The 15,930-nt window shown below is 42.6% G+C and overlaps 1 protein-coding gene across 1 annotated transcript in view; it reads left to right on the plus strand.

The window, feature by feature from the left end:
• LOC122718352 (tyrosine-protein kinase-like otk) overlaps positions 1 to 4,727 on the plus strand; it is a 42,995-nt gene extending 38,268 nt beyond the window's left edge. The window contains exons 3-9 of the mRNA XM_043943308.1: positions 768 to 891; positions 1,321 to 1,754; positions 1,832 to 2,128; positions 2,247 to 2,813; positions 2,895 to 3,170; positions 3,279 to 3,464; positions 3,563 to 4,727. Coding sequence (XP_043799243.1) covers positions 768 to 891; positions 1,321 to 1,754; positions 1,832 to 2,128; positions 2,247 to 2,813; positions 2,895 to 3,170; positions 3,279 to 3,464; positions 3,563 to 4,623 — 2,945 coding nt within the window. The 3' untranslated portion in view covers positions 4,624 to 4,727. The remainder of the gene's footprint in view (positions 1 to 767; positions 892 to 1,320; positions 1,755 to 1,831; positions 2,129 to 2,246; positions 2,814 to 2,894; positions 3,171 to 3,278; positions 3,465 to 3,562) is intronic.
• Positions 4,728 to 15,930: the final 11,203 nt, after the last annotated feature.

The following is a 15,930-nucleotide window of genomic DNA, read 5'->3' on the forward strand; positions in this document are numbered from 1 at the left end:
GTCCTCGAAGAAAAAAGGAAAGGGGACGGATAAGAAAAAGAAGAAGAAGAAGAAGAAGAAGAAGGAGAAGAAAAGAGTTCCTCCTCCTCCTCCTTCTCCTCCTTGACATCGACTTTCGGCGATGTCCTCTGGTTTGCGCGGAACAAACGCTTCGAGCCGTCCTCCTCTTTTTTTCTTAATTTACCCAGACTTTGTTGAAAGACGTCGGCAAATAACTTCACTCGCGTTTTAAGGATTCATGAACCACCGAGAGGAGGCTGCCTTTCTCGCTACGACGTTTTCTTTCTTTCTTTTTTTTTTTTTTTTTCTTTTTTCCTTTACTTTTTTCGAGGAAAGGGCGCACTTACTCGATACCCTTTTTTCCCTTTCTCTCCCTCCCCTCTGCTCCTCGTCCCCCGCTTTTTGTGCTCCGCAAACGACCTTGCTCTTGAAAATGATTCTTCCCGATCCACGAACTGAGATGCCGCCGGCTCTTCACCGTGCCGCCGCTGGTCCATCGCTGTTTACCACCGCTCAACTTTCGCCGGGAGCCCCTTTTCCGCTCCTCCTTTCCTCGAGAAGAGAGGAGCAGGAGGAGGAGGAGGGTCGATACAAACCGCGTCGTGGAAGGAATCGGCCGCCCTCCCCCCCCCCCTAAAAGTATTTACCGATATCGAATGAAATTTGCATGCGTAAAACGAGAGAAGAGAACGCGGCGGGCGGCGTTGGAAACGGTTAAATTATTCGCGAGCAAGCCCTGATCGATTCGCGCACAATTTCTGTTTCAGGGATCAGCGAGGCGAGCGTGCAACTCCAGCAGCCCAAGCTACCCTCAGCGATCCGCGTGGGAGGCGAGATTGAACTTCGATGTCACGTCGACGGCTCCGGGGACATCAAGTACGAGTGGTTCAGGTTCGTTACATAACTTGCACGTTTATTTAACCGTGCCTCCATCGCGGAAATAACAGCCTGATAATACGTGGAGCGAGGCTCAGGAGGGCAAACCAACCAACTCCTCTCCACTGAACTTCAATCTCGCGTCGCGTAACTGACACCCGTCGTTTACGCAACTACCCTTGAATTATCAAGCGACATTTTCCTTTCACCCTCTCTCTCTCTCTCTCTCTCTTTCTTTCCCCTCGCTAGCTTTTCACCTCGCCCTTGCGAGTTTGCAACCCTCTCGCGTCGACATCTCGACGAGATTCCCAACCCCTCTATCGATGAAAAAAATCCATCCATCCTTCGCCCCAAACTTGGGCCCTTTCTTCGTCCTTCGATCCCCTCCTCCCCCTGGGGGAGGGGCTTCGTTCATCCGCGGATGAATTTATTTATCGTTCGCAGAAACCGCGAGCCGGTGGCGAGGGGCGATCGGATCGAGATCAAGAAGAAGAAGCTGCACGTGCACCGAGCCGTGGCCGAGGACAGTGGTATGTACAACTGCCTCGCGAAGAACGACGCCGGGTCCTCTCCAAAAATGGAAAGTTTCCCTCTGATCGTCTCGAGCAACGAGACCGCCTCGGTCAAGGTCGTTCCGAGGGACCTGGTCGCGAAGAGGGGCGAGCCGGCCGTTCTCCACTGCGTGTTCGAGGACGCTGACTCCGTCCAGTGGTTCTTCAAGGACATGGGGCCGCTCGAGACCGACGACGAGAGGACCGTGTTCGAGAATGGCACGCTGGTCATACGATCCGCCGAGCACAGGGACCAAGGATTCTACTCCTGTCACGGCGATCGGGGAGAGAGCACGATCAGCTACACGGTCGATCTTCAAATAGCTTGTAAGGGATAATTGAATTTTTGGCGAAGCGGTGATAAGTAGACGGATAGTGGAATTTCGACGAATCGTGTGTCTCAGATCTGATGAACCTCTCCGCGGCCTCGTTCGAACCCCTGTTGTCGAACCAAGTGGCCGTGGTTGGCGAGGAGCAGGAGTTGCAAGTCAGCTGTTTGGAACCGTCCGGTCTCCCGCCTCCGAGAGTCTATTGGAGGGATCCCAAGGGGCACATTATAAGCGACTCCGGCCCAGTGCGCGTTCAGGATAACACGCTTATCGTCGCGAAGGCGAGGATAGGCGAGGACGACGGCAATTACACTTGCGTAGCCGAGAATATGGCCGGGGAGACCGATATTTCCGCCCAAGTGGTCATCTCCAGTAAGAATACGTGTTGCAATACCTGTTGGAATTTATTTTCTTTCATTGGAAAAAATATACATTCGTAGGATAGGATAATAAAACTCGAGATGGTCCAGCTTATGATAATCGTTTCCAGCTCCGCCGACGTTGACAGGCTCGCCGGAGAATCTGAGCGTGATGGAAGGAGATTCCGTGACGATGACGTGCTCCTATTCCGGCATGGACGCGCCTGTGACCCACGTTCGTTGGCTGAAAGACGGGGAGCCATTGAAAGAGAGCGGCGGGCCGACGAGGCAGCGAGTAACCGATCACCACGGCAACGTGACCCTGCACTTGAAGAGCGCCGACCTGTCCGACAAGGGCAGCTACACGTGCGAGATAACCACGAAAGGCTTCCCGTCGATATTTTCGGAACGAGCCAGCCTCACCGTCGAGGAGAAGCTCAAGTTCTCCCCGCAACCGGTGGACAAGCGGCTGGAGCTCGGCTCGACGGCCAAAGTGCCTTGCAAGTCTCAGGGCGCCACTAATCCCACGGTGAAGTGGATCAAAGAGGGGTCAGGCGAAGAATTCCCCAAGCACGTGCAAGATATCAATGGAACTCTCCATTTCAATGGAGTTCTCGAGGAAGACAAGGGTCGGTACACGTGCATAGCCAGCAACGCCCAAGGATCGATCAACCACACGATCAGTATCGACGTAGTCAGTGAGTGTCTCCTCTCTCTCTCTCTCTCTCTCTCTCTTCTTCTGGATCTTGGTATATCGATCGTTGCTCGATTCGTTCCAGTTGCGCCAAAGTTTACCATCCAACCGCAAAATCCGACGGAGGCGATCGAGGGATACCCGGTGATGTTGCACTGCGCGGCGGAAGGTGATCCCAAACCGACCATCCAATGGGACAGGGACTCTCGAATGAACAATCTGAATAATTCCCGTTTCGAGGTGCTCGGGAACGGAAGTTTGTACATAAAGGAAGTGTACATGGGCGACGAGGGAAAGTACGGATGCACGGCCGGCAATAGCGGCGGTTTGAAGAGGGAAGAAGTTCAGTTGAACGTGAAAGGTAAGTTTGCTCTCCGTTCTATAGCGTTTTCCAGAAGGATTGTGCCCTCTCGGGGATAGGGTATGGAGATATGCGTATTGGTCGAACGACACGATCTGTCTTCCACAGCCGGAGACACGTACAGATTCGACATGGATTTGGAAGCGGGTGACAACGGTTCTATGATGACGAAGACGATCACGATCACATTGAGCGCGGCCGCTGCCTATATGGTGTTGGTGGTGGGCCTAATGCTGTACTGTCGTTACCGACGCCGTCGCAGGAAGCAGCAGTATCTCCAAGAGCAGGCAGAAGGTATCTATCTCCTCCGATCGCTGAACGAAACCGTTTCAGACTTCGCGCCGTCGTAGGCGAGACCGCGAAAATAATCCCATGTATTCATGATCGCGCAGAAAAACTGGAGAACGGAGAGGTCCAGGAGGAACAGACCGAGCTGAAAGAGACCAGCTCGAGCAAGATGAACTCGACGGCCAATAAGAAAAAGGAGAATCGCGACTCTTCCCACAATAAGAGCGACGGGGCGGACACGGCCCAGAGTCAGAGCAGCAACCAGTCCAAGAAGTCCAAGTCGAATTACGACAAGATCGCCGTTTCCCGTAGCAATTTGAAAGAATTGAAACCGCTCGGCCGCGGCGAATTCGGCGAGGTGTACTCGACCAAGTATCAAGTGGACGGCGACAAAGAGTGCCTGGTGATGGTGAAGAGTTTGATCAACACGAAGGACGAGATCGCTCTCCAAGAGTTCAAACGTCACCTGGATCTTCTCCACAAGTTGAACCACGAGAACGTGGTGAAGCTGATCGGTCTTTGTCGCGAGGAGGAGCCGGACTACATGATCCTCGAGTACACCGATTGGGGCGATCTGAAGCAATTCCTGATCGCCTCGCGCAAGGACAACACCTCGAGCCCCACGCACGAGTCGAAACCACCGCGGGCGCCCCAGCTCTCCGTCGCGCAGATCCTCTCCCTCTCCAATCAGGCGGCGAAAGGGTTGAAGCATCTCGCGGACACCCGCCTCGTCCACAAGGACATAGCAGCCCGAAATTGCCTGATCGCCAGCAACCTGACCATCAAAATCTCGTTGCCGTGCATGACCAAAGAACCGTATCAACAGGAATACACCAAGCACCGAAACCAAGTGATCCCACTGAGATGGTTGCCCTACGAGGCGGTATACGAGGACGAGTATTCGACCAAGAGCGACGTCTACTCCTTCTCCTGCCTCGTCTGGGAGATGTTCCATCAGGGTGAGTTGCCGTTCAACAAGATGAACGACGAATCGGTGTTGGCCGCGCTGAAAGCTCAAACCCTCGCGTGGAAACCTCACAAGGCAGCGCCGCCCTCTTTGCAAGAACTTCAAGCTCAATGTTGGGCCAACGACCCAAGGGAGAGACCGACTTTCGACGAGGTCGTCTCGAAAATAGGTGAAATTGTCGTCGACAGTTGTCTCTAGACAGTTGATCTAGACGACGCCACGAGGCTCTAAATCCAAGGATACCGCGACAGGGATAATAATCGCGCGGATCCATCATCTCGGCGATCGACCATCGTCCCGCCCGATCGTTACTCGTGTCCGCGGTATTCTCTCGCGTCCATTAGGTCGGTAAGGATATATAATTTATTTCTCACGAAGAAAAAGGAAAAGGAAAAGGAAAGGGGGGGGAAAAGAAAGAAAGAGAAAGAGAAAGAGAAAAGGATCCGATCCAATGACTGGTAAAGTCAGGATTTAATTAAGGATACGTACGATCCAGTACACGCTACAAATATTATACGACTGTAATAACGCAATATTTAGTATTCAAATATCAGTGTAAACGATATAGATATATCGATCACAGCACATCGAATATATTCGTAAGATTTTATCGCTACTATTGTCGTTTTTTTTTTCATCGACACGAAAATCGCAAGCTACGAAAGTGTGAATGCATCGTTAACAAGAAAGTACCACGACCATATCAACGTTGAACGAACGACGACGATTTTTATATCCCGCCTAAATTCACGTCTTATACACGATTGTATTACCCGTCTAAGGTCTAAGGCTTAAGGATTATTTATAGCGTACACTCGGCGTCTGTGTGAGAGACACGTACATAATATATAAATATTATACATAATATAATGTGTGCGTAACAGGGGAGATAGATGATTAGGTGAGCGATGTTACTCGCGTATATATCCGTTCTCGAATATCGAACTCGGTGTTTCGAGTAGCCTAGGATCGTGGCCGCCACGGGTCATCTTGTGTGTCATCTATCGCACAAGGCGATAACAAAAAGGGGGAGGAAAATAGGGAGGAACGATTACTCGATGTCGACTCGAACAAGATGAAAGAATAAAACGGCCTTGTACATACCGTGTAAGCTTAAGTTTGTTAAGTAACAATCGCGAGATTCGAGTTTTTCATTTTTCATATATATATATATATATATAGAAAAAGAGAGAGAGAGAGAGAAAGAAAGGAAGGAAGAAAGAGAGAAAGAGAGAGATAGATAAAAGAGGATCGCAACGCTCGACCGTTCTCATGTGTTTCTTATTTCATTTTCTTCGATGGGGAAATCTTTGTGTGCTGGTCAATATTAAGTAAGAACGACATAAGATGACTTTACGTCGGGTCACGAAATCGAAAAATTCTAAGATCAAGGATCTACCTGCCTTTCTCGAGAACATATCGAAAAAACTTTGCGTCGTTTGAATACGCATCGCGAAATTCGTGCCAACGAAATTCACTTCGTTTCTTTTTCATTTTTTTCTTTCGTTGAAGAATCGATCTTTCCGTTCCGAAGATTTGATTTTCGACAATTTTATTACCCCCTTTTTAATCTCTCTTTAGTTTTCTCGATATCTCATTTTCCCGAGTTCGAAGGATTCGAACACAAAAAGAACCAAGAACCGCGCGAACAAGTTTTTTCTCTTCTTTTTTTTCTTTTTTTTTATTTTACAGGATTAGTAAAAGGGATTATAGATCACGGTTTTACAATTCAGAAAGGAATATCGGATACGATCGCGTTATGGATGGAGGATACATTCGAGATAGTAGAAATTACTCTCGAGGCTATTTCTTTCGAGTGGACGTCGGTGTTGAGAGTCGAATTTTCGACTGGTAAAGTTAATGTTGAACGATGTTAAATTACTCTCGAACGATTCATTCTCCATAGTCCACAGTGTACATCCAATTGTAAGAAAGTATCTCTCGAGAATTTAATTATTCTCACGTGTATCCTGATGTCCTTAGATATATGTGCTATTTCGGATACGATGCTACGATGATTATCATAATAATAATAATAATAATAATAATAATAATAATAATAATAATAATAAAAATAATAATAATAATAATAATTCGCGCAAAAGATCGCGTGTAAATACGACGTACAGAGCTGCCTGCCTCTTAAAATTGTAACATCGAGAGTAATTGAAAACCGACCTCTTCGATTGATCTATCGATACTGGCTCGAGATACGAGAGAAAGAAAGAGAGAGAGAGAGAGAGAGAGAGAGAAGATTGATCAGTATTCGAATTATATCCTCAGCTCTGTATACGTTCACGCAATATAAAGTATATTATGTATCATATACGCATATAGATGTACGAGACAGTAAGATAAACACTGCCAATGAGTAATCTCTGTAATGTTAAACGTTCACATAATCATAGCGAATACGACCATTCCCTAATTTAATGCACCCTCGAAGATATTTGTATGTAGGAAAAGAGGAAGGGGAGGAGGGGGGAAGAGGGAGAGGGGATCTTTTTTCCCCGTGCCTACGTAAATCATAATTTTGCAAGAGCGTCTCGAACATTGTCGTCGATGTTTTTTTTTTTTTTTTTTTTTATATTTTTATATATTTTCATCCCGCACACTCTTTTTCAAACGTTTTCAATATATAGATTCTTAAATCTTTTAATTGGGATTACATTGTATTTTTTGTTATATTTTGCGACACCTTTAAAAGTATATTACACGTTATAAATAAATTTCGTGTTCGTTCCATTCGAACGAAAATTCATACAACATTTCCGCGAACGAATTCTGAAATTAAGATTTCTCTAAGCAGGGAAATTTTTCTAAATTTTCTTCCTATCCTCGAGATAAAATTTGCATTTTACTTTGAAAAATCATTTCGCTTCAGATCTTCTCAAGAGTGTGCTCCTTCAGAATCTTTTAAAGTTTAAAATCCGCTGTTTCATAAAATTTGTGAGAAATAATTACGAATCTCATCACTTTTTCCCCTCTTAATATATAATATATAGCCTGTTTGATCTCGAATCACCAAGTAATTGGACAAGAAAAAAATCGACCGATCAAGCGACAACGTTCGCGATTGCGCTCGCAAAGCGTCCGGCCTGAATTTTCAAATGCTTCCTAAATGTTCGCAGTATACGCCAAGAAATATTCTTGTAATATAAACAAAAGTACGTTAGGAACATACCTTGCAGCAACTTGACTGGCGGTTCGTAATCGTTGCAAGGCCAATTAGTCGAGTTCATCACGGATCTAACTGATGCTGATATCATTCGCCGATCGAATTTCCCGGGTTCCCGGTCGTCGACCCGTCGACATTTCTCGTCGTCTCTCTCGAGAAAATTCGTTCTGAATGAATGTTTCTCCTGCGTTTTTTTTTTTACAATTTTTTACAATTAGGGAACACGCCTAAATATCACAAACGGAAATACGATTTTTCTCGTTCGAATCAATTCAATTCGTAAGTAAGATATAAATATTGCGTATTTAAGTTTTTGCAGGACTCTGAGTGTCTTCGCTTCACTTCGTGATTTCGGACGATTTTCGGTTTACGATAAGACGAGGGATTGACGTGGTTGACAAACCGTCACCGAACAAACGCTGCGCCAGTAATTTTTAACGAAGCGACCTAATTACGTCTAATGTCTAGTCATACACGGTGAGAAAAGTGTAAGCGAGCAGCGAGAACTCAAGATCCATTTTTACACGACGTTTTTCATATCCCTAGGCGTTTTGTAATCGATTTCTTTTTTACAATATTTTGTAAATATTTGTACTTTTTTATCTACATCGTACTTACGAATCTTTGAAATAGTATATGCTACGATTAAATAAAGGTGGATAAAAATGGAAAAATTCTCCGTGTGCGTTGATTTATTTCATATTCACGTCGTACAACAAAAGTTTGAAATCGATATTTGTATTGTCGCATGGATAATTTTTAAAAAGAGAATCGAATTAAAATTTTCTTAATTTCGAAGAAAATTTTTTCTTTTTCTTTAAAGATTTCAAACTTTTGCGTAGCGTTACCATTCTTACCTTTCTACGCAAAATTCCTTGATCCCATTTTAAGGGGGGGGATATAAGAATCGACGAAGAAAGGGAATTGACGAAAAGAAGAAGAACAAAGAAGAAGAAGAAGAAGAAGACGCCGCTGTTTTATTACCTAATCAAATTTATTTTTACTTAATATTTCGTGGTACAGTCTATGTCTATTATGATATATAAAATAACGTAGTCGTCGAATGTAAATGGGTAAAACGAAAGAACGTTTCGTAACGCTGACTGAACAAGCGCCCGGAAAATAAAATCGAGTCAGAGGCAGTCGTACTGTGTGATTATTCAATACTTTATGTATATTTATATTTATATATTTATATATATATTTCGTATATGTATAGGAAATCAACGTGTATACGAAGAGAAAACCGATAAACGCAGTTTGACGCGAAGAGTATGTTTAGTAATATTTATATATTTATATATAAAGTCTAATGAATTACTTAATCCGTTACTTAGTACTTAATTCATTAATATAGTAGCAGCCTCACTCTCTAAATAGTACTAAATATAATAATGGTATAATGCGGTAATTATCGTTAATATAGATTATTAACATTATAAATAATCATCGTCAGAATCGTATAATAAACAATAGTACAAGGTGTTTTTTGTGATTTTAGTGTTTTTTTTTTTTTTTTCTTTAAATGTTATCATATAGTAATAATCACAATAGCGTATTCTGAAAAATAGATCAGGGTCCCGTGGGCAGAGAGCGGAGTATCTCGTTATATATATATATATATACCAAGCTACGATTCTTTTATTCTTTCTTTCTTTCTTTCTTTCTTTCAAACCTGATTAAGCCTCGAGTGGCTCGAATGTAAAGAGCTTTTGTCCACGATTCGAATATGCCATCCCCGTCCCCGATCGATTCGCGAATAGTATACGGTCAAGTGGATATCCCGGAATACCGATCGATCATCGAAACCCAACGACAAAGCTTTATTCCTTATCCCCCTTTCAACGCGATAGCAATGATAACAAGTAACGGTGCTGTCGTCGTTAACGTCACTCGTGTGAGTCCTGAATAATCGTAATAGTCAATAATACATCGCATCTTTATAACAGGTCATATATTGTTCATTACGCGAAACCGAGATTCGTTGAATAAAAAAAAAAAAAAAAAAAAAATTACGCACTCTCGTTCTCTGTCGTTTTTTCACGTATTTCTTTTTTTTTCGAGCATCGAACGGTACGGGGATTCCTTTCCTGCGATCAATCTTTTCGAAATTCGGAAAAGGAAAAAAAAAAAAATAGGTCGGAAATCGTCGACGGGCGGGGAAAAGTCGGTCGAAAACGGGGATGGAAAGCTCGATCGTTTGAACTTTCCACGAGTTTGTCACGATTAATACGGATAGTCGTTGTTGTCACGATTGCGTGTTCGTCTTCGATCAAAATTGTTTAGAAGGGAAAAAAATAGAAAAGTCTCGTATCCGATGGTCGGTGGCACGCGCTTATTTCATCCGATTCCCGACATTTCGTTCCTCGCTCACGCACTCTTTCCCCAACAACTTGATTCTCTTCCGCCTCTCCCTCTTGTCCGCCTCTCTTGTTTTCGCTTTTTAATCGCGTCTCTGCCGCTCTGCCTAGGGAACCCACTATAACAGGGCACTATGAACAGCAGTCTGCTGGCTAAGTGACTTTCCGAATCTACAATCGCTCCTCTTCATTTTCTCTCCCTCGCTCGCCACCCTCTTATTCTTCTCTCTCACTCTCTCACTCGCTCTCTCTCTTTCTCTCTCTCTCTCGCTCTCTCTCCATATTTCTCTCTTTCTCTCGCAATAACCCACGCTCTCTCTCTTCCATTCCTTCGCGCTCCTCCCGCTCGATCTTTCCTGCCTCGGCTCGCCTTCGCTTCTTCCTTCCTTCCTTCCTTCTTTCCTTCCTTCCCACTTCCAGATTCATTTTCCCTCTTTCCCGCTTTTCTTCCGCCACGAATGCCTCGCCTTCTTCTTTTTCTTAATAGCGAACTATGTCAGGCATAACAGACGCAATACGGTAATGGAAACGAATCCCTCTTTCCCTCGCGTTTTCATTCATCCTCGTTATACCTACGCCTACTGGGAAGAATTCTCGTCTCAAGGAAAGAAAGTGTCGCGAAACGCGTCACTACGATGACCGCCGTCTTTAGCAATCGTCGCTCGACGACGAACGACATTTCGAGGAAATCAATCCTTCACATTCAAATTAAAATCGTTTCTGCCAATTATGTTATACTTTTGTGTACAAATATACGTCGATCGTTCTTGGAAGATGGCGAAATCGAGCCGAAACCATCATTCGTTTCTATTCCTCTTTCCCAACATCCGTCTATCCGGAATCCACAAAAGCACTCGTTGCCAGCATGCTTCTCCTATGTCAGCATTCACACTACGTGTCAGCCGATAGTAAATCACTACTGTACCTTTTTTTCGCGTTATGATATTTTTTTTTTTTTTTACTTTACTTTTTTTAATTATTATTATTATTATTATTATTATTATTATTATTATTTTTTTTTTGTTCGTTAATATTAGACGTGCCGTGTCTCTATCGTCAACCTACTGCGAAAAAAACTAGTTTTCCACTCTTCCCTTTCTTCCATTTCACTCAGTCTCTTGATTACAATCTCTCGTCCAATCTCTCATTCTATCATCTTTCGTTCTCTCAGTCTCGCACATCGATCTCTCTCTCTCTCTCTCTCTCTCTCTCTCTCTCTTTCTCTCGTTTTCAATTCACGATTCACTCCGTAATCCTCAATATTTCACCGCGTTACATAATCATCTCCTGCGTTTATAAAGAGTATTATATAATATCATTCTCGTGTCGTTACAATATAATTATCGGCAATAATATACCTTCGGTATTAATGCAATATCGTTATTATTAGTATTATTAATATTATTATTAATTATTATTCATTCCCCCGGTACTGTACTCTTTTAAAATCGATCCGACCACCCGCGAACTTTTTATCCCACCACCTTGGATGGTGGGATCCCAATGGTCCCGGGTGGTCGCGTGAACAAATGGAATTTTTTATCGCGCTATCGAAACGTTGCGCCAAAAATTTTCACTTCTCCTTTTTTTTTCCCCATTCCCATTCACTCTTTCCCCGTTCTTTCAACAAAATTCCAAGCATAAACCGCTAGCGTACAACTCACACACGCATCCCCATACTCTCCCCCTCTCGATCAGTTTCTCAATGGTGTTCTCACTAATAAATAACTGCGAGTCGTGCACGACCGTGCCCGATAATAATTAAGTCAAAAGGCCCCCTCCCATATCCACTTTTCACCCCATATTCGCGTGACTATTTGCCACGCAAAATTTTACCCCACTCAGTCAAATTTAGAAAGACAATTACGTTTTCCATTCAAATTTTCGTGTCCTCTGGACGATTGCGGTTTGTAGCCCGTTGTTTTTTTTTTCTTTTCTTTCTTTCTTTTTTTCTTTCTTTCTTTCTTTTTTCCACGGTGAAAAAATCGGGAACAGGAGCGTTCACAGACGCGAGAAGTTTGAAAAAGATTGCGACAGAAACGACTAAAAAATTATGCCGTTGATTCCGTTCTAATTGACAATGGATGCAGCCACGCGTTGCCCAGAGGACAGAAACTCGAGATCTCGCGCGACTGCGGGGTAAATCAAGGGGGGGGAGGAGAGGGAGGAGGAGGAGAGAAACACGAGAGGCTGATTGATCGAAACGTTATTAAGAGCCAGCCCGGGCGAGGGCAAAATTTCTACGAATTTTAACGATATTTTTCTTCTTCTTTTTTTCTTTTTTTTTTTCTTTTTTTTTCCTTTTTTTACAAACGCCCCTCGAAGAATCGCAACGACGTACAAAGGCCTCGAATCGATCAATCGACCCAACGTTTTTGCCCTCGAACAACAATGGTTGAATCGCGTTTACGCGTCGACGAAACACGCGGCAGAGTCACTTCGTTTAACAGTCGTGTTTTTTTTTTTTTTTTTTTTTTTTTTTTTTACAATAGCCGTTCTAAATAGAAACTCGACTCCCTCTGTTCAACCCCTTTCACTCTCTTTTTTCTCTCGCTCTTTCCTCTTTTCCTCTCACACCACACTCGACGAATCGCACGATCTCGCGAAATATTTGTCGTGAAGGGATAGTAGGGCCGCACAGCTCGCCCTCCTCTCCCCCTTTCCCTCCCTTTCTCGAGAATGCCGCGCGACGCGCCATCCCCTGGCCGAATTTCTCTCTCTCTCTCTCTCTCGCTCTCACTATCTCGTTCTCGTTCTCGTTCTCACTCTCGCTCACTTTCTCTCTCTCTCATTCTCTCTCTATCAGTTACAAGTAAAAAATAGCGTAAACGGCACTGTATTAGGAAGAAGCAAAATACGTGTTACGTTCTCGTTACGTTTATCGTTGATAAATACTATTAGTGTTCATTTTGTTTCGCCCTTTAAAAATCCTCTGGTAAATCGCGATCGCGTTTATTACTTTAGTTAACAGTATTGATTATTACTTGGTAATTAATCGGTAATTATTAATTAGCGTTTACATGCGGTAATTAGTGCTCGCTCGTGTATCAGTACGCGTAAACGAGAGCCCGTTTGCAATTTCATTTCATTTTTATTCCTTTCCTTTCTCTTCTCCTCTCTTTTCTTTTCCTTTTCTTTTTCTTTTTTTCGGAGGGGGACTTTTCGGGGCATCCATTTTTGGTATTCCGGGCTCTCGTTGTCATACTCTCTCGCTCTTTCTCAAACTCTACTTCACGCACGCTTCTTCTTTCGCTCTCTCTCTCTCTCTCTCTCGTTTACTTTTTCTCTGGAAAAATCAAAAGGAAACGGAAGAAGAGAAATTAAAAAAGAAGGATGTCGTGTATATGCAGACACTATGTATACGTGGTTATATACGTTCTCTCTCGATTCACTCTCGCTCTTGCTCGCTCTCTCACTCTCCTTCCAACTCTTTAACTCTCCGTCACGATTCTCGCATTTTCTTCCTTTTTTTCTTTTTTTTTTTTCTTTTTTTTTTTCTTTTTTCTTTTTTCTTTCTTGTTTCTCACTTAACTTTACAAAGCACGAAAAAAAAGGGGAGGGCTGGTCGCTCCGTGGACATTCGCCTCGATCGATCTTTCAAGAGGGGGGCGCGCGAATGATAACCTCGACGTTCGCCTCGAGTCGAGGGATTTTTTTCTCGGCTCGAGAAACATGGACGAAGAGGGGAGGGGATCGATGCCGATCGATGAATGATCACGAAGCGGCTGAGCTGACCCTTTTCTGCGAGTGGCTCAACGCTAGTAGTTTAAATTTCATAACGTTAGGTACTAATGTATTCTCTCTCTCTCTCTCTCTCTCTCTCTCTCTCTCTCTCTCTCTCTCTCTCTCGCTTTCATCCCTTATTCCATTCTCTCGTTTCTTAATCTTTCTCATTCTCATTTCGAGCCACTTACAATTCGTACAACTTCGCCTATCATGTAAAACTATGACGTCTAAAATGTTCGAATTAACACTAGATCCTCGATATAGTAATCAGATCGGATAAATTAATAGTCGTTAATAACCGTGTATGTATCCAACTAGGCTAGACTTCGACGGAAAAATATATTTATAAAAAGTTATAATATTAATATACGTTTCAAGCGTTCTATATATATATATATATTTTATTTATATTTATATTTATATTTATTTATATTTATATTTATATATATATTTATATATATATATATACCGTTCGCTAATCCTCTACTTACGTCTAAGCTTTCATCATCAAAACTCTTGTGAAACTCTCATACATGCTGCGATCATCTAATCGGAGGCGTTTCCCCTCAAACGGGGAGGACCCCGTACGTTTAACTAATTTTTTTTTTCTCTCAATTTATAATCGTAATAACTGGCTAAACTTTTCACGAACAAGCACACGCGCATTCTCTCGTCATCTATCTTTCTTCTTTTTCTTTCTTTTATCTTTCAACTCTTTATTCTTTCTTTCTCCTTATTCTTTCGTTTCGTTTTTCGCTCTCCCGTTAAAAATATATATTATACCGTTTAAAATCGATAAAATAATCGAGGAGGAAAAAAAACGAAAAAAAAAAGGAAGGAGAAATAAGAGAGAAAAAAAATGTTAACTTATCGAGCGATTGAAATAAAATAATGCATGAAACTCGATTTAACTCAAATTTGTCCCAAATTTTCTCCTTTCTCTCCGTGTACGCGACTCGCGTGTAATTTAATTTCCAATTTCTTAACGAAAAGATTCAGTTAATCGAAAAAGATTAGGGAAAAAAAAAAAAAAAAAAAAAAAAGAAGAAAAGAAAAAAGAAAAAAGAAAAATTCGTCCACGCAACTAACGACTATCGCGAATCAAATCTTCCTTTTCTGTTTCTTTTTTTCTTTCTTTTTTTTTTCTTTCTTTCTTTTTTGTTTCTTGGATGGAATCCGTTCCTTATTGGCTTAAACAACACGAACGCGCGAGCTCCTTTGAACACGTTTAACACGAATCTCTGTAAACGTCTCCCCCTCCCCATTTTTGTCCCTTTTTTAACTCTTATTAGAAATATCAACGTTCGATTATAATATCGTTAAGATTATCATAAAAATTCTGATTTTTCTCTCTTTCATCACTTCTCCCTCCCCTCCCTCCCCCCATCTCCCTCTCTTCGATTATCCCTGTCATCATCCTCTTATTGTTCCAACACGCTGCTCCACTTCGATAATCCTCGTCCCGAAAAAAAGAGAAAAAAAAAAAAAAAAAAAAATATCTCTCCAAACGCGAAATCGTTACAGCTCTTTCTCTCCTCTCGCGTCCTCCTTTCATGCATTACTTGATTCCAACACGTGGCGCGCGCGATTCGATCTCTCTCCCCTTTATTATTACACTCTCACTCCCACTTCCAAGCCACGATTTCTATCTCCCTCGATTTTGCTCGATCATCAACCGTTCATCTTCCGTGCGAGCGAAATTCCTCGAAATCATTCTCCCTTCCTTCACCCCTCCTTTCGCTAAATGTAAATAAGAAGCGAAACAAACGAGCGACAACAATGCAGCGAGAAAAATGCATCGATTTAAAACAAATGGCATCGATCAGGATCAATTTTCGTGGTCTCGCGATACAAACTCGCGAAAGAAATCAACCAATCATCGCGTTTCGTTGATAAAATGAAATAATCACGAACGAAAATTCGGTGAATGATGAACGTTGAAAAGAAAGGTGAAAGAGAATCTGTTCTGGATTCTCGACGCTATTCTCGATTTTTTGTGCGAGGGGCCAGCAATCCCTTAACGATTATTATTATTATTATTATTATTATTATTATTATATTTTTAACTCTTTTTTTTCTTTCTCTCCCTTTTTCTTTTTGTGCGCCTCTATACATTCAATCAATCATCATCGCAACGACCAACGGTGCCCTAGTATAAGTAATATCTTTGGTATCGTGCCTGAGTCTTCCATTCGTAAGAAGGATCACTAAGGGAGTTCTTTTTTTTTTTTTTTTTTTTTT

The sequence above is a fragment of the Apis laboriosa genome, unplaced genomic scaffold (genome assembly GCF_014066325.1).
Source record: "Apis laboriosa isolate Shangri-la unplaced genomic scaffold, ASM1406632v1 scaffold62_cov152, whole genome shotgun sequence".
NCBI lineage: Eukaryota > Metazoa > Arthropoda > Insecta > Hymenoptera > Apidae > Apis > Apis laboriosa.